We start from the raw sequence: 16,789 nt of genomic DNA, 5'->3' as shown, positions 1-16,789 counted from the left end.
ATTTGAATTTCTCTCCCCTAATGGATGCAGTGGTCAATCTTGGTGTATGGTAGGCTGTCAGCTTGATATAGCGTTCAATTTACACAAATGCAGCATTGGCGTACCACTCCCCGCCCACTCTTCGAAATCAATGATTTCGACTGATATACTGCCGTTTGCTTTAGCAGCTGCATCCGCCTGCATCGATCGTGTATTTACGCCATTATTATTAATTTTGTGCTTTTGTGCTCGCAGCGGTTGCTGAGCATTTGCATTGGTGATTCTTCTTGCAGCAGTGCTGAACTGCTGCTCGTACTTACATCCATCGCTGCCAGTTGCTTAGACAATGCTTAATCTGTTCACAGTTGATTTGTTACTAATTTTGAATTTTCAGTGGCGAACAGGCATTTTACAATTTAACCGCAAAGAAAAGTTGTCTATGTTATCTCACACTAGTATTACTTAGAGGGTTTACTAAAGAAGCTTGGTATTTTTAAAAATGCTACATTTTCAATACATAATTGCAAACCTGTCTCACCAATAAATTCCATCGCATTCTTCAGCACCCATTTTCTTGTGTAAGTCCCTTTGTAGTTGCGCAGAATAAACCGGTCCGGCTTGCTTCAAATTAATTTTTGATTGTGTGCATTTGCAGTATTCCTAATCTAATCATATGCCTAAAAAATGGTGGTTTTATAATAAATTAGCAAAATTAAAATATTTTTCATCACATAAACTCGCTTTCATTTCAAAAATAAATGAAGTCTTGTCATTTTGATCATATTTGTAAATTCACATTTGTTGTAAAATTTTCTTTCTATCTGTAAAGTGGACATTCCGCCGCTCTTTTTCCTCTCATTTTCTTTTGCATACACCGCTAATACTCACGTGTTGCTTCCAAAAGACATGCGGTCGCCATCTGCCCATTTTGTGTATTATTTTGTTTCATTTGCTGCCTCGTAATCAACCGCTGTATCCGTATTGCGTTTGCCAAATTTCATGGTTGCTGTGGTTCCGTATTTTCGTTGCATTTCTAGTTTCCATTATTTTCATCAATAGTTTGTATTATTGTATCCACGCTTGGCCACCGCCATCAATTTCAACTCAATTATCGATATATTCCGTTTTTCATGGCAACATTTAGGGAAAGTCACAAAGCTGTTGTTGTTGTTGTAACGGTAGAAAACATTCCAAATAATTGCTAAGTTGGCAGTATTTGGCCGGATAAAAATTAGGATCCGTTCCGAGTTAAATAGACCCGTTCGTGTATTCCCTTATTTTTCAGTTAAAATCTATATATTGGGTTGTCAAAAAAGTCTTGCGGTAATATTTGTGTTTTTGCAAACAACACGTGATCAGTACAAATAACCACATTAAACATTTTTATAAAACAAGAAAAAACGTTAACTTCGGCTGCACCGAAGCTAATATACCCTTCACAGGTGCATTTCTTTTAGTAACTATGTGTTCAGTTTATATGGAAGCAATATGCTATAGTAATCCGATCTGAACAATTTTTTCAGAGATTATATTATTACCTTAAGCATTAATCTATGCCAAATTTCGTGAAGATACCACGTTAAATGCGAAAGTTTTCCATACAAGCCCTTGATTCCGATCGTTCGGTTTGTATGGCAGCTATATGCTATAGTAAGCCGATCTGAACAATTTCTTCGGAGATTACATTGTTGCCTTAGAAAATAATCTATACCAAATTTCGTGAATATATCTTGTCAAATGCAAAAGTTTTCCATACAAGAACTTGATTCCGATCGTTCAGTTTGTACGGCAGCTATATGTTATAGTTGTCCGATATCGGCAGTTCCGACAAATGAGCAGCTTCTTGTAGAGAAAATGACGTTTGCAAAATTTCAAAACGGCATCTGAAAAACTGAGGGACTAGTTCGTATATATATGTACAGACAGACGGACATGGCTAAATCGACTCAGCTCAACATACTGATCATTTATGTATATAGTATATACTTTATAGGGTCTCCGACGCTTCCTTCTGGGTGTTACAAACTTAATATACCCTGTTCAGGGTATAAAAATACCTTGAAAACACTTAAACATCTACCCAATTCTTGATGTACTATAATAAAAATTAATAATTGCGTTAAATTTTGTAAATAATATTATATTATATGTGAATGTCTGTCGCGACTTCTCCAACCTTCCAGCAAAATTTTATGATTTCTAAGTATTTATTTAATGTCATTAGTAACAATCGCGTTACAAGAAAGATGACTGACTTTACTGCTAAATTATGTATGCATTCCATCTGTTGTTTTTGTTGTCTAATGCAACGTGACTTGTACAAAATCATTTGCATGCATGTTTACATACATAGTACGTAACAAAGCAGATTTGAATGACGACATAAAAATATATACAACATATTCCAATTTTTACGGTTCTGACATCCCTGTTCATGTGCAGTCGTTCTCCGTTACTAAATTAAATAACGAGCTATCTTGCTTTTTTCTTATTTCCATAAATATTTACATACTTATTTTGCGAATATTCGAGTGTGTGGCACGTTTATCGCTTCTCTGTGTCAATAAAATGCACAAAGAACAATAAGAGATAAGTCGACGACTACGACGTAAATTGTGAGAACGAAAAAAATAAGTTAAATACAAGTAAGAAAGGGCTAAGTTTGGGTGCAACCGAACATTCTATACTCTTGGAACTTGCAAGAATCAAAGCCAAGGAAATATCTTACGTGTAAAACCAATCATATAGAGTAAAGTCAGCCGGATGTTCGAAAATCCTGATATTAGTTATATAGGAGCTAAGCCAAAATTTCGCTCAAATTTATCTATTTTAGGTACAAGGTTACACAGTTATGAATAAGACACGTTCTCTTATTTTCATTGGGATAACTCACATATTGGCAGATATGTATATGCAGCATAAAGTGACTTGGAAGTTCGAAAATCTTTATATTAAGTACATATATGGGAGCTAGGGAAGTAGTGATCCGATTCAACCCATTTTTGACACACGGACATATCATTATAAGAGAAGGATTATCTCTCAATTTAAATTATATATATCACACATTAACCGACATTTTTGATCAAAAGTCAACTATAGGTACCGGCGTCGGTACCTAGGGGCTTGAACAGTTTTAATTGGATTGAAACAATTTTTGGTCATAAGATGGCACACACTAAAGACATTATTCGTGCAAAGTTGTATGCCGTTATATGAATTAATTTTTGATTTATGTACAAGAAACTGAACAAATCAAGTGGTATTTAAAATTGTGCTATATGGGAAGTAGGCGTGGTTATTGACACAACCTGACATAAAAATACTAAAATAATGCTGCGCGCCAAATTTTGTTGAAATCGGTTAGTGAGGTCTCGAGATATAGTATTTCACCAAAAAGTTGGCGGTGCCACGCCCATCGTCCATACTTCACAAACCCTCTCATACCATCTCGGAGGTAAAATTTAATGTCTCTGGAGTAATTCTTTTAGTAGTTTTGAACAGTACCGTAATATGGGGAGATAGCATCTTTAAATTTTAAAAATTAGGAAAATTATTCGATATAAAATCGGTTATCGCACTTTCAAATAGTAAATGTGAACTCTCAATCTCTTTGAATAATTTTTTTTTTGTAATAATTTTTTGACATTTTTTCGTTTTGTTTTGTTTATTACTGTTTCTACTCCCACCATATTGTGCAGCGACTGTTGTGCAATGCCAATTGGTTTCAATTGAAGTCACATTGCACGTTGCAATACACAATCAACGCGTACATAGTACTTAAATTCCTATATGTATGCATATGTACACATCTGCGCAAAATAATAGGTGTTTGCCTCCCTGTTATCTTTGGAAATTTTCCAAAACATAAAATGCAACTTTGCAGTGGAAGAAAAGTCACACGGCTGCCACTTATTCCATTCTAAAATAACTTTGTAAATATACCAGAATAGGTTCACTCGAAAAATATTTCTTCGAAAGCATGTTTCTGCCAAATCCGTAAGAGATTTTATCACTTCTTACTTAGGCTAATGTTAGATTGGAAGCGAGACGGGATGCTGTAAAATTGCGCTACTTCTAGCTATTAATTGCTGCATATGTCTTTTTAGGTAAATCGCTCAAAGTTGTCAGAGAGATAGTGAGCATCCAAGCGACTTTAGGCGACCTCAAGAGAGCAAAGCGACAAAACAGATTGTGTTTCTCGTTTGAACTACTTTTGCTATTGTTACTGCTTGTTGTTTTCTTCTTTACGGTTTTGAATTTGTTTCTTATTATTAATTTATCATAAATAATTGGATATATTCCAAGGCATGTTCACCTCATATTTCAAAATACAGAACTCTTCATCGCAAAAGCCATACAACAGTGCCTATAGTATCGGTCTTCGCTTGAACTATTTTCGCTTCAGAGAAGAGATACGAATCTTCTCACTGACACTCTGACATCAACCTTAAGATTTCTCATTTCAAAATTCTCTTAGACTATGTTCCCACGATGACTCTTTTTGTCGCCTAAACTGACTTTTCTTTTAGACTATGTTCATAGGAAGACTCTTTTTGTGGCCGAAACCGGCTTCTCTCTCACTCGAGGACTTCTTTTGTCACCTAAACCGGCTTTTCTTTTGCACTATGTTCATAGGAAGGCTGTTTTTGTGGTCTAAACCGACTTCTCTCTCACTCGAGGACTTTTTTGTACACCTAAACCGGCTTTTCTCATAGACTGTGTTCATAGATGGACTCTTTTGGTGGCTTTTCTTTTGCACTATGTCCGTAGGAGCACTCTTTTTGTGGCCTAAACCGGCTTTTGTAGGCGAGGAGCCGATGAGGAAAAGTGAAGAAATTGTGCCGCTCGTACTCGGCACGCTCTTACGCAAATCGGCATTCCTTTTCATTTTGATATGCTTTTCATAGTCGAAATACGCTCGATTTCAAATGAATATTTACAAATGTTCGGAAATTTGAATTTTATTATCCATAGTTTGTATGTAATAATGACACCAAGCGACATTAGAAAAGCATTTGGCAGTAATGTGCGACAAAAAGAGTCCACGTCTGAACGCAGTCTTACTACACATTGAAATTTTATATTTTGCCCTTACACCACACACTCCATTTTTTGGGATATGCTTCTATTATTTTGCTCAGTATTTTTGCATATAAAACACACGTCCTCGAGTTCGCTAATATATGCATATATACATATATATATGTATATACAAAAGTAAATAAAATAGAACAAAATTTGAAATTCAAATGAAAAGCACAATTTTTGCAAAATCTGCATGGCAATTTTGTCCACGTCATTGACGGCGGATTAGAAGAAATACAAATGATACTAAGCATTTTTAAATTGGCCTAGTCACTGCAGTGCAATCACTTTTGCTAAATTAATTTCTCTTCAGTGTTAGTATGGGTATGCGCTTATCACGCGAGCATGATCGCACATTCAGACACATACACACACGCGTAGATAATTTATTTGTAAACAAAGCAATTAATTAATTTATTAAACCCCCTATAAAGTAAGAGGGCTTTCCAAAAATTCCGAACGAGCGAAGCCACACAGCGTGTAGAATTCGCCGCACGGGGTATATGTTTGTATGGTTATCAGCATAAATACCCTCACTAGACGCTCATTGGATATTATGCTCCCCATGACAAGGAAGACAGTTTGTGCAAACAATTCAAAGCTTATACATGCGTTTCTACAAATCAATTGAGAATTACAGTTGACATGAACCGCGGGTAACGAAAAAATATTATACCGACAATATTAAATGGAATATGAAACTTTTTTCTGCAAAAACTGGTTTTCATCAATGTGACCTGGAAGAAAGAATTGTGTTGCGTAAATGGGGATGGTGATGGTGTTTGTATCACTTCGTTGAAAATCGCAAAATAAATTTTGTTTGATCTTTGACCTTGCGTATTTTTTTCACATACAAATGCATATTTAATAAAATAAGTTAAAGACTTCGGAGTACTGTCAGTCCATTCGAACAATAGCAACTTGAGTAAAATTTGAAGTATGTATGTACCTCAGGGGAATACGGTGGTTCCGGCATGATATTAGTGGAAAATTTGTCGAAAAACTGATGAAGAATCAGTGCAGTGTGCGACGGTGCATTGCTGTAGTGTAAGAACCAAGAGCTGTCGGCTCTTAATTCCGGCCGCTTTTTACGAATAACTTCGCGTAAACGACACATAACACTCAAATAGTATTCGTTGTTGACAGTTTGGCCGTACGGTAGGAATTCCGTGGGCACCACACCTCGATAATCGAAGAAAACTGTTAACATAGCCTTGGTTTTTAATCTGCTTTGACGTGTATTTTCGACTTCGGTTCACCTTTGCCACGATATTCAGCCGATTGATCGTCTGTGTCCGGGTCGTAAGCATAGATCCGCAGTTCATCGCAAGTAATAAAACGTTTCATGACATCCTGGTAATCGGAAAGCATTGTTTCACAGAAGTTAACGCGACGCTTTTTTCGAAAAATTTAGTGATTTTAGAACCAATCGTGCTTTCACTTTTTTAGGCTCAAATGATCTTTGAAAATGGTTTTCACTAATCCTTCCGATATTTTATCGATGCCAGTAAGATATCTGACTGTTAATCGTCGTTTCTCAAGCAGCAATTCCTTTATTTTATTGGCATGTTGATCATAAGTTAACGGTCGTCCTGAACGTGGTTTATCTTTAACGCGTTCTCAACACTCTTTGAATAATTTGTATCAATCAAAAAGACTTGCTCGCGACAAACAATTATCACTAAAGGCCTTTTCCAACACAACATCTGAACGTTTCGGAATCAGAAATTTGATAGATTTTAATATTTCGACGAATATTTCTCTCATCAAAAAAGTCTTACTATTTTTTGCCCACAGAAATCAAATATTTATTTTATGGAGTAATCTTAAAATTGTCATCTTTTCCTAACCACCAACATATTTTATGCCGCTTTCACTTTTTATCTCTCGATATTTGCATGGCTGTATTCAGACATTACGCCAAAATCAATTTTCTTACAAGTATACTCATGCAACGTGACTGGAAACCTTTACCATACACTCTCTGCAACAGTTGAGAGAAGCGTCGTTTCACATCCTTTGATCACGTGGTTGTGTGACGTTTAGAAAAGGTTGCCAACAGGTAAGCATACAAGAACAGACACAGTGCAGCAACGTGACTTGCCTGCATGTCAAAATATTCCATGCAATTGAACTTCTTGGTATTCATGGGAAACCACAATTGTTTCCCTTCTACGAATTGCACTGTTGTGTTCTGTTATGACGGCGTCTGTCAAATGCAGAATTATATTACATTTGCCAACTTGTGATGGCTCTTGAACAGCAACGCATGAACATCACAATAATCGCGTTACCAGAAGCTCGGGTAATATTTGTCACTTACCGTAACTTTTTGAAAGTCAAGATATGCCAACTAAGGGTATATCCAATGAACGGGATGTATAAAATTTGTAACACCCAGTATAAAGAATGAAATTACGGAGATCCTATAACTATTTAAATAATCAGCGTGACGAGCAAAGTCCATTTAGCCATGCCCGTCTGTTTATAGGGGTTTTCAATACGGTTATACAAAAGTAGACCGATAGGGAAAGCAAACGACGCCATATTTTCCCGCTATTTTGACATTTCTCGTGAGTAAGGTTTGCCATTTCATCATGAAATGATATACGATTCAACAACGAGTCGAAATTATTAAATTTTACTGCCGAAAAACGGAGTCAGTGGGCTCAACTTTAAGAGCTATAAGCGAACTAGTCCTTCAGTTTTTGAGATATCCATCTGAAATTTCCCACACGTACTTTTCGACCCAAAAAGCTGCTCATTTGATCGACGATATCAATATCGGACCACTATAGCATATAGCTGCCATGCAAAGTGATCGTTCCAAATCATGTTTTTGTATGGAAATCTTTTTTATTTGACCAGATATCTGCGCCAAATTTGACTTAAATTTTTGCCCAAGGCGACCCTAAAATCTTCGAGCAAATCCTTCAGATCAGCGCACTATAGCATGTAGTTGTCATACAAACTGATCGATCCAAATCAATGTCTGGTATGAAAAACTTTTTTATTTAACAAGATATCTGCACCAAATTTGGCATAAATTATTTTCCACGCCAAGGCTACAATTTTCAAAATTATTGGCCGAATCGGACGACTATTACATATAGCGAACGAACTGCACGATGAAAATCAAGTTTTACTGGAAAACTTTTTTATTTGACGAGATATGTATATTCACGAAATTTGCCACCGATTATTGTCCTAAGCGTTTAACTACATACATATGTATGTATATCACACGGCTGCAATACAAGCCGTTCGAACTTTACTTTGATTTTGTATAGAGCTTATGATACTCTTTTGTGCTATGAAAAATGCAGCAATGTTTTCCATTGTAGCTTCAGTACAGTGGAAGTTAACTGTTTTCTGTTTCTAGTGCAAAAAGTAATACTTGAATATTTTATGCAAGGATTTTTTCATAAGCGTTATCCTAAATATAACATTACTTGTTTATAAGTTTTACGCTTAGACTCAGAAATTACATTTTTCTTAGCCGCCCAACTCCAACCAGTTACACTGGCACCGCCTTCGTAGTGCGGTAACTGCTGGTAGCTGTTGCCTTAGTATGTACGTAAGTACATAGTGGCCGCAAGTTGTGCAAAATGCAGTTTCAGTACCCATGGCTAGTTCAATGACCCCTGCATGCTACCTGTTTGTTTTTGTGGAAAACTGTGTGTATGGTGTGTATTCGTTGCGGCAATGCAGTGTGACTTGCATTGCAAGTTGTTGACTTGTCGCTTAGTCGTTGCGTATGTTTTTGGCCTTGTTGTTGACGCAGTGATTATGCCGCTTGTCCAGCTGTTGGTAGCATACATATGTACTTATGTCAAAAGCAAGATTATCTATGTTTTTGAATGTTCAAAAATAGGAGGGAGCAACGTATGAGCTTCTGAACATCAGATGAAATTGGTCCTGCACGAATTACGCAAACTCATTTCTCAATAACAAATACTATCTGGATGCGCAAAGTTATAGTGAAGTAAACGCGTTTGAATGTCTATATTTAGCGCAAAATGTTTTAAGGGACGCATTTTCGTGAAATAATTATTAATGACACTGTTTATGATCCAAGCTTTCTTATGTGTAGAATGCAGGCAATTTTATCGCATTGCAGTGTTTATTTGTATTTATGCGTGTTCGTAACAAGTTCGCTATACAAAAATAAATAAAACAGCTTTGTGTTGACATGCACAGAAACGCAGTAAAATCGACTTAACAGTGTAGCTGGCGATTATTTTCCATAACTACAATATGAACATATACATATATATGTATGTACAGTTACGGACAATAAAATAGAATATTGTTTTGAAACAATAGCAAAATCTTTTTAAAATTTTTCATATACTTTGTGACAAAAAAATGCCCGTAAATTGTACATGAAACGCAAAATTTTTAATTATTCATCAATATTTATTTTGTCGCCTGCGAAGTAATCTCTACCAGCTGTAATACACTTATGCCAGTGATTTTTCCAGTCCCCAAAGAAGTTTTCACAACCACTTTTTGGTATGGCCTTCAGCGTCTTTAGTGAATTTAGTTTGATCTCTTCGATCGACTGAAAACGGCTTCCATGGAGCGGCAATTTCAGTTTAGGGAACAAGAAAAAATCACGAAGCCAAATCGAGTTAATGCGGTGGTCGATTGGTAGTATTCATAACGTTTTTGGACCAAAGAAACCTATTTACGGTACCCTCTTTAAAAAAAATTCAGCTTTATTCGGACGCGTCGAGCAGGAACGCGTTTCATGGCCAAAATATTCACCAAAATCATTCGAACGGACTCGCGAGAGATGTTGAGCTCTCTTGTCACCTCACTAACAGTTGCCTGATGATTTTCAAGCACTATATCTTTCACTTTTTTAATATTTTCATCATCAGTTGAAGAGGTCGAAGGTCGTCCAGAACGAGGCATGTCTTCAGCGATCTGTCGACCATCTTTGAAGGCTTTGTACTGAATCACCGTAAGCCTTTTTCAATATTCACAATGATTCCGCACAAGAAATTTGGTTATAAATACAAAATTTGAGACAAATTCGTTGTGCGATATTTTTATCCATTGCAAAAAATCGCAACGCACCACTGAGGTGAACCTGTTAAACCGAAAAATAAGGCCGATCTCTGGGAGAAGGGTCAAAAAGTCGGTTATTCTGTTTCACATAGCACTTGCCGTAACCTAATTCAGGCTATGCCTAGAAAATGTGCAGCTGTATTAGACAATAAAGGGTACGCTACAAAGTGCAAACAATTTTTTCTATTAGTTCTCTTAAAAAAAACTTTTTTTTTTAATGCAAGATATTTTAATTAAATTTTTCTGTCCCCAGAATTTTTGAAATTTGTATTTTACCATTGTTTTTGCAATATTCATAAATTGTTTTTTTTTTCAATTTTTTTACTGCTACCAATAACACTTTTTTATAAAAAAATTTAATTTTTAATAGAATTTAAATCAAATTCATACTTTTTTTGGAACGTAAAAAAGTACTGTTATTGATTTTATTGTCCGTAACTGTATAGACGTGTATTAGCGCTTTACAGCATAAAGAACATATTTTATTTTTTTAGTACTGTTCGTTTTGCTATTGCATTTGAGCTTTGCTGAGTGCATTGGCCCAGCGTCTTTGAAACGATCGATTTCAATAACACCAAGCTTTTGTGTTGCACGTACAAATATACATACACATCTAATACTATGTAGACAGTAATAATGTGTAATCTTAAAAAAAAAAAGCTGTTTAGAACTACAAGCAACAGTTGAATGAAACACCTTGAAAACTTACGGTTATAGATATGCATGAAGGTACATTTAGTACATATTTGTAAATGGATTGTATTGTATACATATGTACTTCAATATTGTACATAGGAGATGTGAGCAGTAGTAAAAATATTAAAATGGTCTAGCATGTTGTGTTGTCCTAGATATAAGATATATTTGGACTCACATGAAACTATCAATGTTTTTGTAAGATCTGCTCTCGTTTATTTCCAAATCTTGAAGCCAATTTTACATTACAAACAACAGAAAACATGACCAAAAATAATATATTTATTTATAATATCACTTTTTGTTTTGAAAAATAAGGAGACGGAGAGATAAATGTCGAAAACATATGTTAAATTTAAAAACAAAACTCCTTGGGTGAGCATTCATTGCATAATGTTCCAGTTGGCAATGTCTTTTTAAGGATAAGCTGTCATCTGCCATCTTATAACAAGATCTTACTTCCTTCACTTTTCCTACTTCGGTAGGACTTCAACTATCGAAGGTGCAACAACTCGCCTGCTTGCCTGGTGTCATGCGCTCATGTCCGACAGCGGCACGTGAATTCTAGATCTTACACCGCTTCACCTAGTGATCGGTCAAGTTGCCAAACACATACTGCTCCAAATGCCAGCAGACGGGTTTGGCAGAGGTAAGGTAATCTCTTCTCAACGCATGAAAGACCTAGGTGTCGAAATACCGCTGGCTCTTCTCCCAAGGGACAGCATTACCAAAAATGTTAACTTCACTAGGAAGTTTAAGGTTACCCCCAGCAGTAAGGCTGAATGGAACGATACCGTTCTCGAGCTACTGCTAAGGGACAGTACAATCAAGTGGTACACCGACGGTTCCAAAACGTCGGAGGGAATTGGCGCAGGGGTCGCAGTGCCACGCACCAAACTCTCCATACTTACGGGTAGTTTTCCGACCCCATTCCAAGCAGAGGGATTTGCTATAGGTCGACGCGTAGAACACAATGAACGTATAGCTATACTAAGGGATACTCAAGCAGCACTCAAAATGATCTCTGGGTACGAGATCAAATCGCTATTGGTGCAGGAGTGTATGGAACGACTGAACAGTCTATCAGATTGTAACCAAATGCACCTTATTTGGGTGCCAGGTCACAAAGGTATAGCAGGGAATGAACTAGCTGATGAACTTGTCCGCTCTGCAACATCTTCCAACATAGTAGAACCGGAATGTTTCATAACGGTTGATCCCCGTAACATAAAGGAGCTACTCCGCAAGACTGAAGCAGTGGGTAGGGAGAAGCATTGGCCAGAACTACTAGGCAAGTTCGTATAGGTGGTTTAAATATGTAATCAACCACCCAAGGGAAAAACTCAGACTACTTGTCGCCTTCTATACTGGCCATTGTAAGCTCAAGAAGCACTTATACTTGTATAACATGAGCCTAGCTTCTTGTACGAATTGCCAGTTCTACGACTTGGAGTCTGAACATCCAGAATATCATGTCCGTCTAACTCCTCACGCTGATCAATTAGATATACGTTTTAAAGGGTCTCCGTCGATCACTTCTGGGTGTTACGAACATCGTAACAAACTTATATACCCGTTCAAGGTATAACAATAGCATATTCAATACATTCATGTATAAACTCGTCAACTGTACACTAAAATATCAAAATTTGCTAAAGTAACCTGGGAAACAAGAAAAACTATTTTTTTGTACAGCTGTGATATTTCTTATAAAAAAAATATTTTTTCTCTTCGCAATGAACTTATTTAATTGGTGCAACATTCAAATATAAAATTAACAAACGAAATGTTATATATATTTTATTTTTTTACTTATTTTGAAAGCAAAGTATTTATTCATTTCAATTCTTAATTCAACTACACTAAAGTTTATATAAAAATGTATTGGAGATTAAAAATTTTCTTATTTACTTATTTTTAGGTGGTGGCGCCATCGAAATGGAACTGTCCAAAATCCTGCGGGAATATTCACGAACCATCGCTGGAAAGGAGCAACTGCTGATCGCCGCCATTGCTAAGGCTCTGGAGATTATTCCACGTCAGCTGTGCGACAATGCTGGTTTTGACGCCACCAATATACTGAATAAGCTGCGACAAAAACATGCTCAAGGTACGTTTAAACTACTTACATACATACATATATAATTTAAAGGATGTGTTAAGGCACACTTGCAGGGCGCCACAATTTCCTTTTAAAAAGTATGAAGCCAAATACTTATTTAAAATGAATATGCATATATGTATGTATGTAGATTTACATGTGTGCAAGTACCGTATATGTATATGTATGCGTACCTGATTCACTTTTGGCTTTGTTAGCACTTCCAGCACTAGTCTCTTTGTCATTTGTAGTCGTTTAACATTTCAGCATTATGTACATACTATATACATACATATAAGCGTGAGGAGTATATAATGGCTACGTATTTACAAGATTATTGCTAAACATAAAACCATAGAAATCAAGAGATAAACAAAATAAATATTAAGTAAAAACACAACTGTTGCTCGATTTTACGTTTTTTTATAACAAAAAAGTCACGTAGCCAGCGAAACGAAATGAAACGACTGATTACGCAGCCTCGAGCCAAAAACGAATGACCGTTCATACATACATACATACATGCATATAAATGCTTACACAAAAATATCTACTTGAAGAAGTATGTATGTATGTATGTATATGTACAATTAATACATACATTTGTACGAGTGCATAAATTTGTTTATATCATACCGTAGTTTCGCCTTTGTTGTCTAATATTTTCATTTTTTTATACCCTGAACAGGGTACATTAAGTTTGTCACGAAGTTTAATGTAATCTCCCAAAAAAATGTTCAGATCGGTTAACTATAGTATATAGCCATACAAACTGCACGATCGGAATCTAGTGCTGGTATGGAAAACTTTTGCATTTGACAAGATATATTCACGAAATTTCGTAGAAATTATTTTCTAGGGCAACAATGTAATTTGTGAAGGGTATATTAGCTTCGGTGCAGCCGAAGTTACCATTTTTTCTTGTTTTTCAATATTTTTCAATTTTTCTCTGTGCGTACATACATATACTTATGTACAGGTATGCAAGTTGCAAGCTTTTATTTATATTCTACCGTAAGATTGCAAAAATCGAATTTGAAGGTACAAAACAGAAATCGAATTTTAAATGAGAAAAGATAAGATTAAATTAGATAACATTGTCTGCAAAAATTCAAAATTTTATTTTTATAAATAATACATACATATGTAAGTATGTACTTAGTTGGGCTTCTTATTAAAAATAAATTTGCACTTTAGGGTGGTACAAAAATCGATATTATTCTGATAAATCTTATCCTTTCAATCATTACGGAAAAATATACAAATATACATACATATGTACATAGCTGCGATGTTCGTGTGAAAATTTCAAGTCGATCGGTCCAGCCATTTTGCAAACAAGTTTCACAACGACTCTGAAAACTGCGTTCATATTTTTGTGAGCCGATTACACTAAGCTGAAAGCTCTTACGGATGTGATCATAAATCCGAAACTATTATTGTAGTAACGGGTTTTTTCAAAACGATGCTACAAAAGTGGACTGATATGGACAACAAACGACGCCATATTTTTCCCGCTCTTTTGACATTTCTCTTCAGTGATGTTTGCCATTTCATCATGGCAAATACAAATACGATTCAACAACGAGTCGAAATTATTAAAATTTACTACCGAAATTTGGCCTCAACTTTAAGGTCGTTACGTCCAATTTATGTCAGTTCAACAATTGAGCGTCTAGTGGAAACATTTGAATCCACAGGCACAGTACAAAATGTCCCCATGTCAGTGAGACAAAGAAGTGCCTGTAGTGTCAAGAATATTGCTGCCGCGAGCGCATCAATTGAGGAAGACCCAAATCAGCCTCTCACACGTCGTTCTCAAGCGTTGGGAATCTCTGTGAGGTCGTTGTAGGGAAAAGATCTTGGCCTACATCCTTACAAGATCCAATTGACACAAAAACTGAAGTCGCTTGACCACCGGAGGAATCGTATGTTCATGAAATGTGCTGAGCAAAAACTTAGAAAACTGATCCAGATTTTCATTGAAAATCATTTTCAGCGATCAGGCTCATTTCTAGCTGAATGGCTTTGTCAATAAGCAAAATATTCTTTATTGGTTAGACAGAAATCCACACGTACTCCATGAGTCACCACTGCATTCCGAAAAAATTTGATTTTGTTTATGGGCCGGCGGCGTCATTGCGCCGTACTTCTTCCGTGATGATTCAGACCGACACGTTAGTGTGAATGGGGACTGCCACCGCTTAATTATAATCGTTCAGAATGATTCGTATAATGATTTCCTCATACTATACATAATTTTTTTGGCTCCCTATGAAACAACCCGCTCTAATGTACTTATAGTATATGCAGAATAGATTAAAGAAAATTTAAAAGATTTCGAAATTAGTACCTTTGTAGGGCATGTGACTACCCTTTGAAGATCAAACTATTATTTCCATTGCCTATAACTTTGAATTGATTAATTTTTTCAACTATAATCAAAATAAATTATTTAGAAAATGGAGCAAACTATTTAAACAATTCTTCTAATCTATGAATATGCGTTTTATTTGTCTGATTCATCTAATAGGCGGTCAGTGGTTTGGCGTCGATATCACCAAGGAGCATATTGCCGACAATTTCGACCAGTGCGTATGGGAGCCTTCGATTATCAAGATCAATGCTTTAACTGCCGCTGCCGAGGCTGCCTGCATGATACTCTCCGTCGATGAAACCATTAAAAGCCCCAATGCTGGCAATCAGCAGATGCCTATGGCTGGCGGCATGGGACGCGGCATGGGAAGACCCATGTAAGCTCAGTGTGCTCGCATTTAAATAATTTTGTAACTTCATCATAGAATCACATCAAAAGTCATTAACGCCAGGAGCTGAACTCACATGCTAACTGTTTCTGCAGTAAAACTTTAAGTTTCTTTATTAAAATATGGTAATAAAATGCTAGTTACTAACTTCCAATAAACTGTATTGTAATTGTTTCTCTGAAAATTTTGAAATGTACTTGCAATTCATTACTTGTTTGCATACCAATTTTTTTTAAAGCATTTGAAGCTTTTACCTAACAATTTATAATATGAAATGGCCTTTATTAAATAAAAATAAAACTCATAAAGAAAAATGACAAAGGCAGAGTTTTTATCATAACATTATTGTAATAGATAAGTACAGGTATGTATGTATGTATGTATATGTTAGCATAGGTTTATGTGTATAAATATCTAAGTGATTTTTGCGACGCAATTACCAAAATAGCCGCCGTCAGCAAGACTCCTTGCCATTTTACGTTGGCAGCCACAAAAACAAAGCAGAATACTACATTACCCGGGAAATGAGCGACAATTCCGGAATAGCGGTTTGTATACACAAATTGTAGTGGGCGCGCGGCTTCGCAAGTGTCAACATTACCGTCTTCTCATGTTCTCTCATTATCGTCCATAACTGGAGGTACTAAGAAAATGTAGGCGGCGTGCCTCTCAGCGCAGTTATGCAGTAAAGAGAAACACTGGGGAAATTCTATATCCTGCGGATATTTTGGTGTGTTCCCACTATTTTCTACAACGCAATTTCCACAGCGCATGTCCGTTAGACGGCTTGTATACATACCTGAAATTGCAATTACATATGTATGTATGTATGTACGAACCACGGTTGGGCATAAACTGCAAGATAAAAGGGTGTGTTATTATATGTATACTATATACTTACTTATATAACTCGGCTATAACCGCGTACGCGATGTCTACGCCAGTAAAGAGGAAGAATACTTGTATTCAAATACATAAGTAAGTATATGTACACACATACGTATTTACTTCGATTTTGCACTATTTGCAACCCAATCAGCCAGATCGACTGTAAAGTGTACGTATGTATGTATGTATATATTCG

General features: G+C 36.2%; 1 protein-coding gene and 1 non-coding gene across 2 annotated transcripts; one reads left to right on the top strand and one right to left on the bottom strand.

Moving 5' to 3' along the window:
• Window positions 1–5,509: 5,509 nt before the first annotated feature.
• On the bottom strand, window positions 5,510–5,646 carry LOC120779414. The gene has a single exon (XR_005705650.1). It is a non-coding gene; the product is annotated as a U4atac minor spliceosomal RNA (small nuclear RNA).
• Window positions 5,647–12,760: 7,114 nt separating this feature from the next.
• On the top strand, window positions 12,761–15,868 carry LOC120779412 (T-complex protein 1 subunit eta-like). The gene is made up of 2 exons (XM_040111612.1): window positions 12,761–12,949; window positions 15,474–15,868. Exons 1-2 carry the CDS (start codon window positions 12,778–12,780, stop codon window positions 15,695–15,697), a joined length of 396 nt encoding a protein of 131 aa, XP_039967546.1. The 5' UTR covers window positions 12,761–12,777; the 3' UTR covers window positions 15,698–15,868.
• Window positions 15,869–16,789: the final 921 nt, after the last annotated feature.

This window comes from Bactrocera tryoni, unplaced genomic scaffold (genome assembly GCF_016617805.1).
Source record: "Bactrocera tryoni isolate S06 unplaced genomic scaffold, CSIRO_BtryS06_freeze2 scaffold_104, whole genome shotgun sequence".
In the NCBI taxonomy this organism is placed as follows: Eukaryota; Metazoa; Arthropoda; class Insecta; order Diptera; family Tephritidae; genus Bactrocera; species Bactrocera tryoni.
This window is presented reverse-complemented; position numbering and strand designations above follow the sequence as displayed.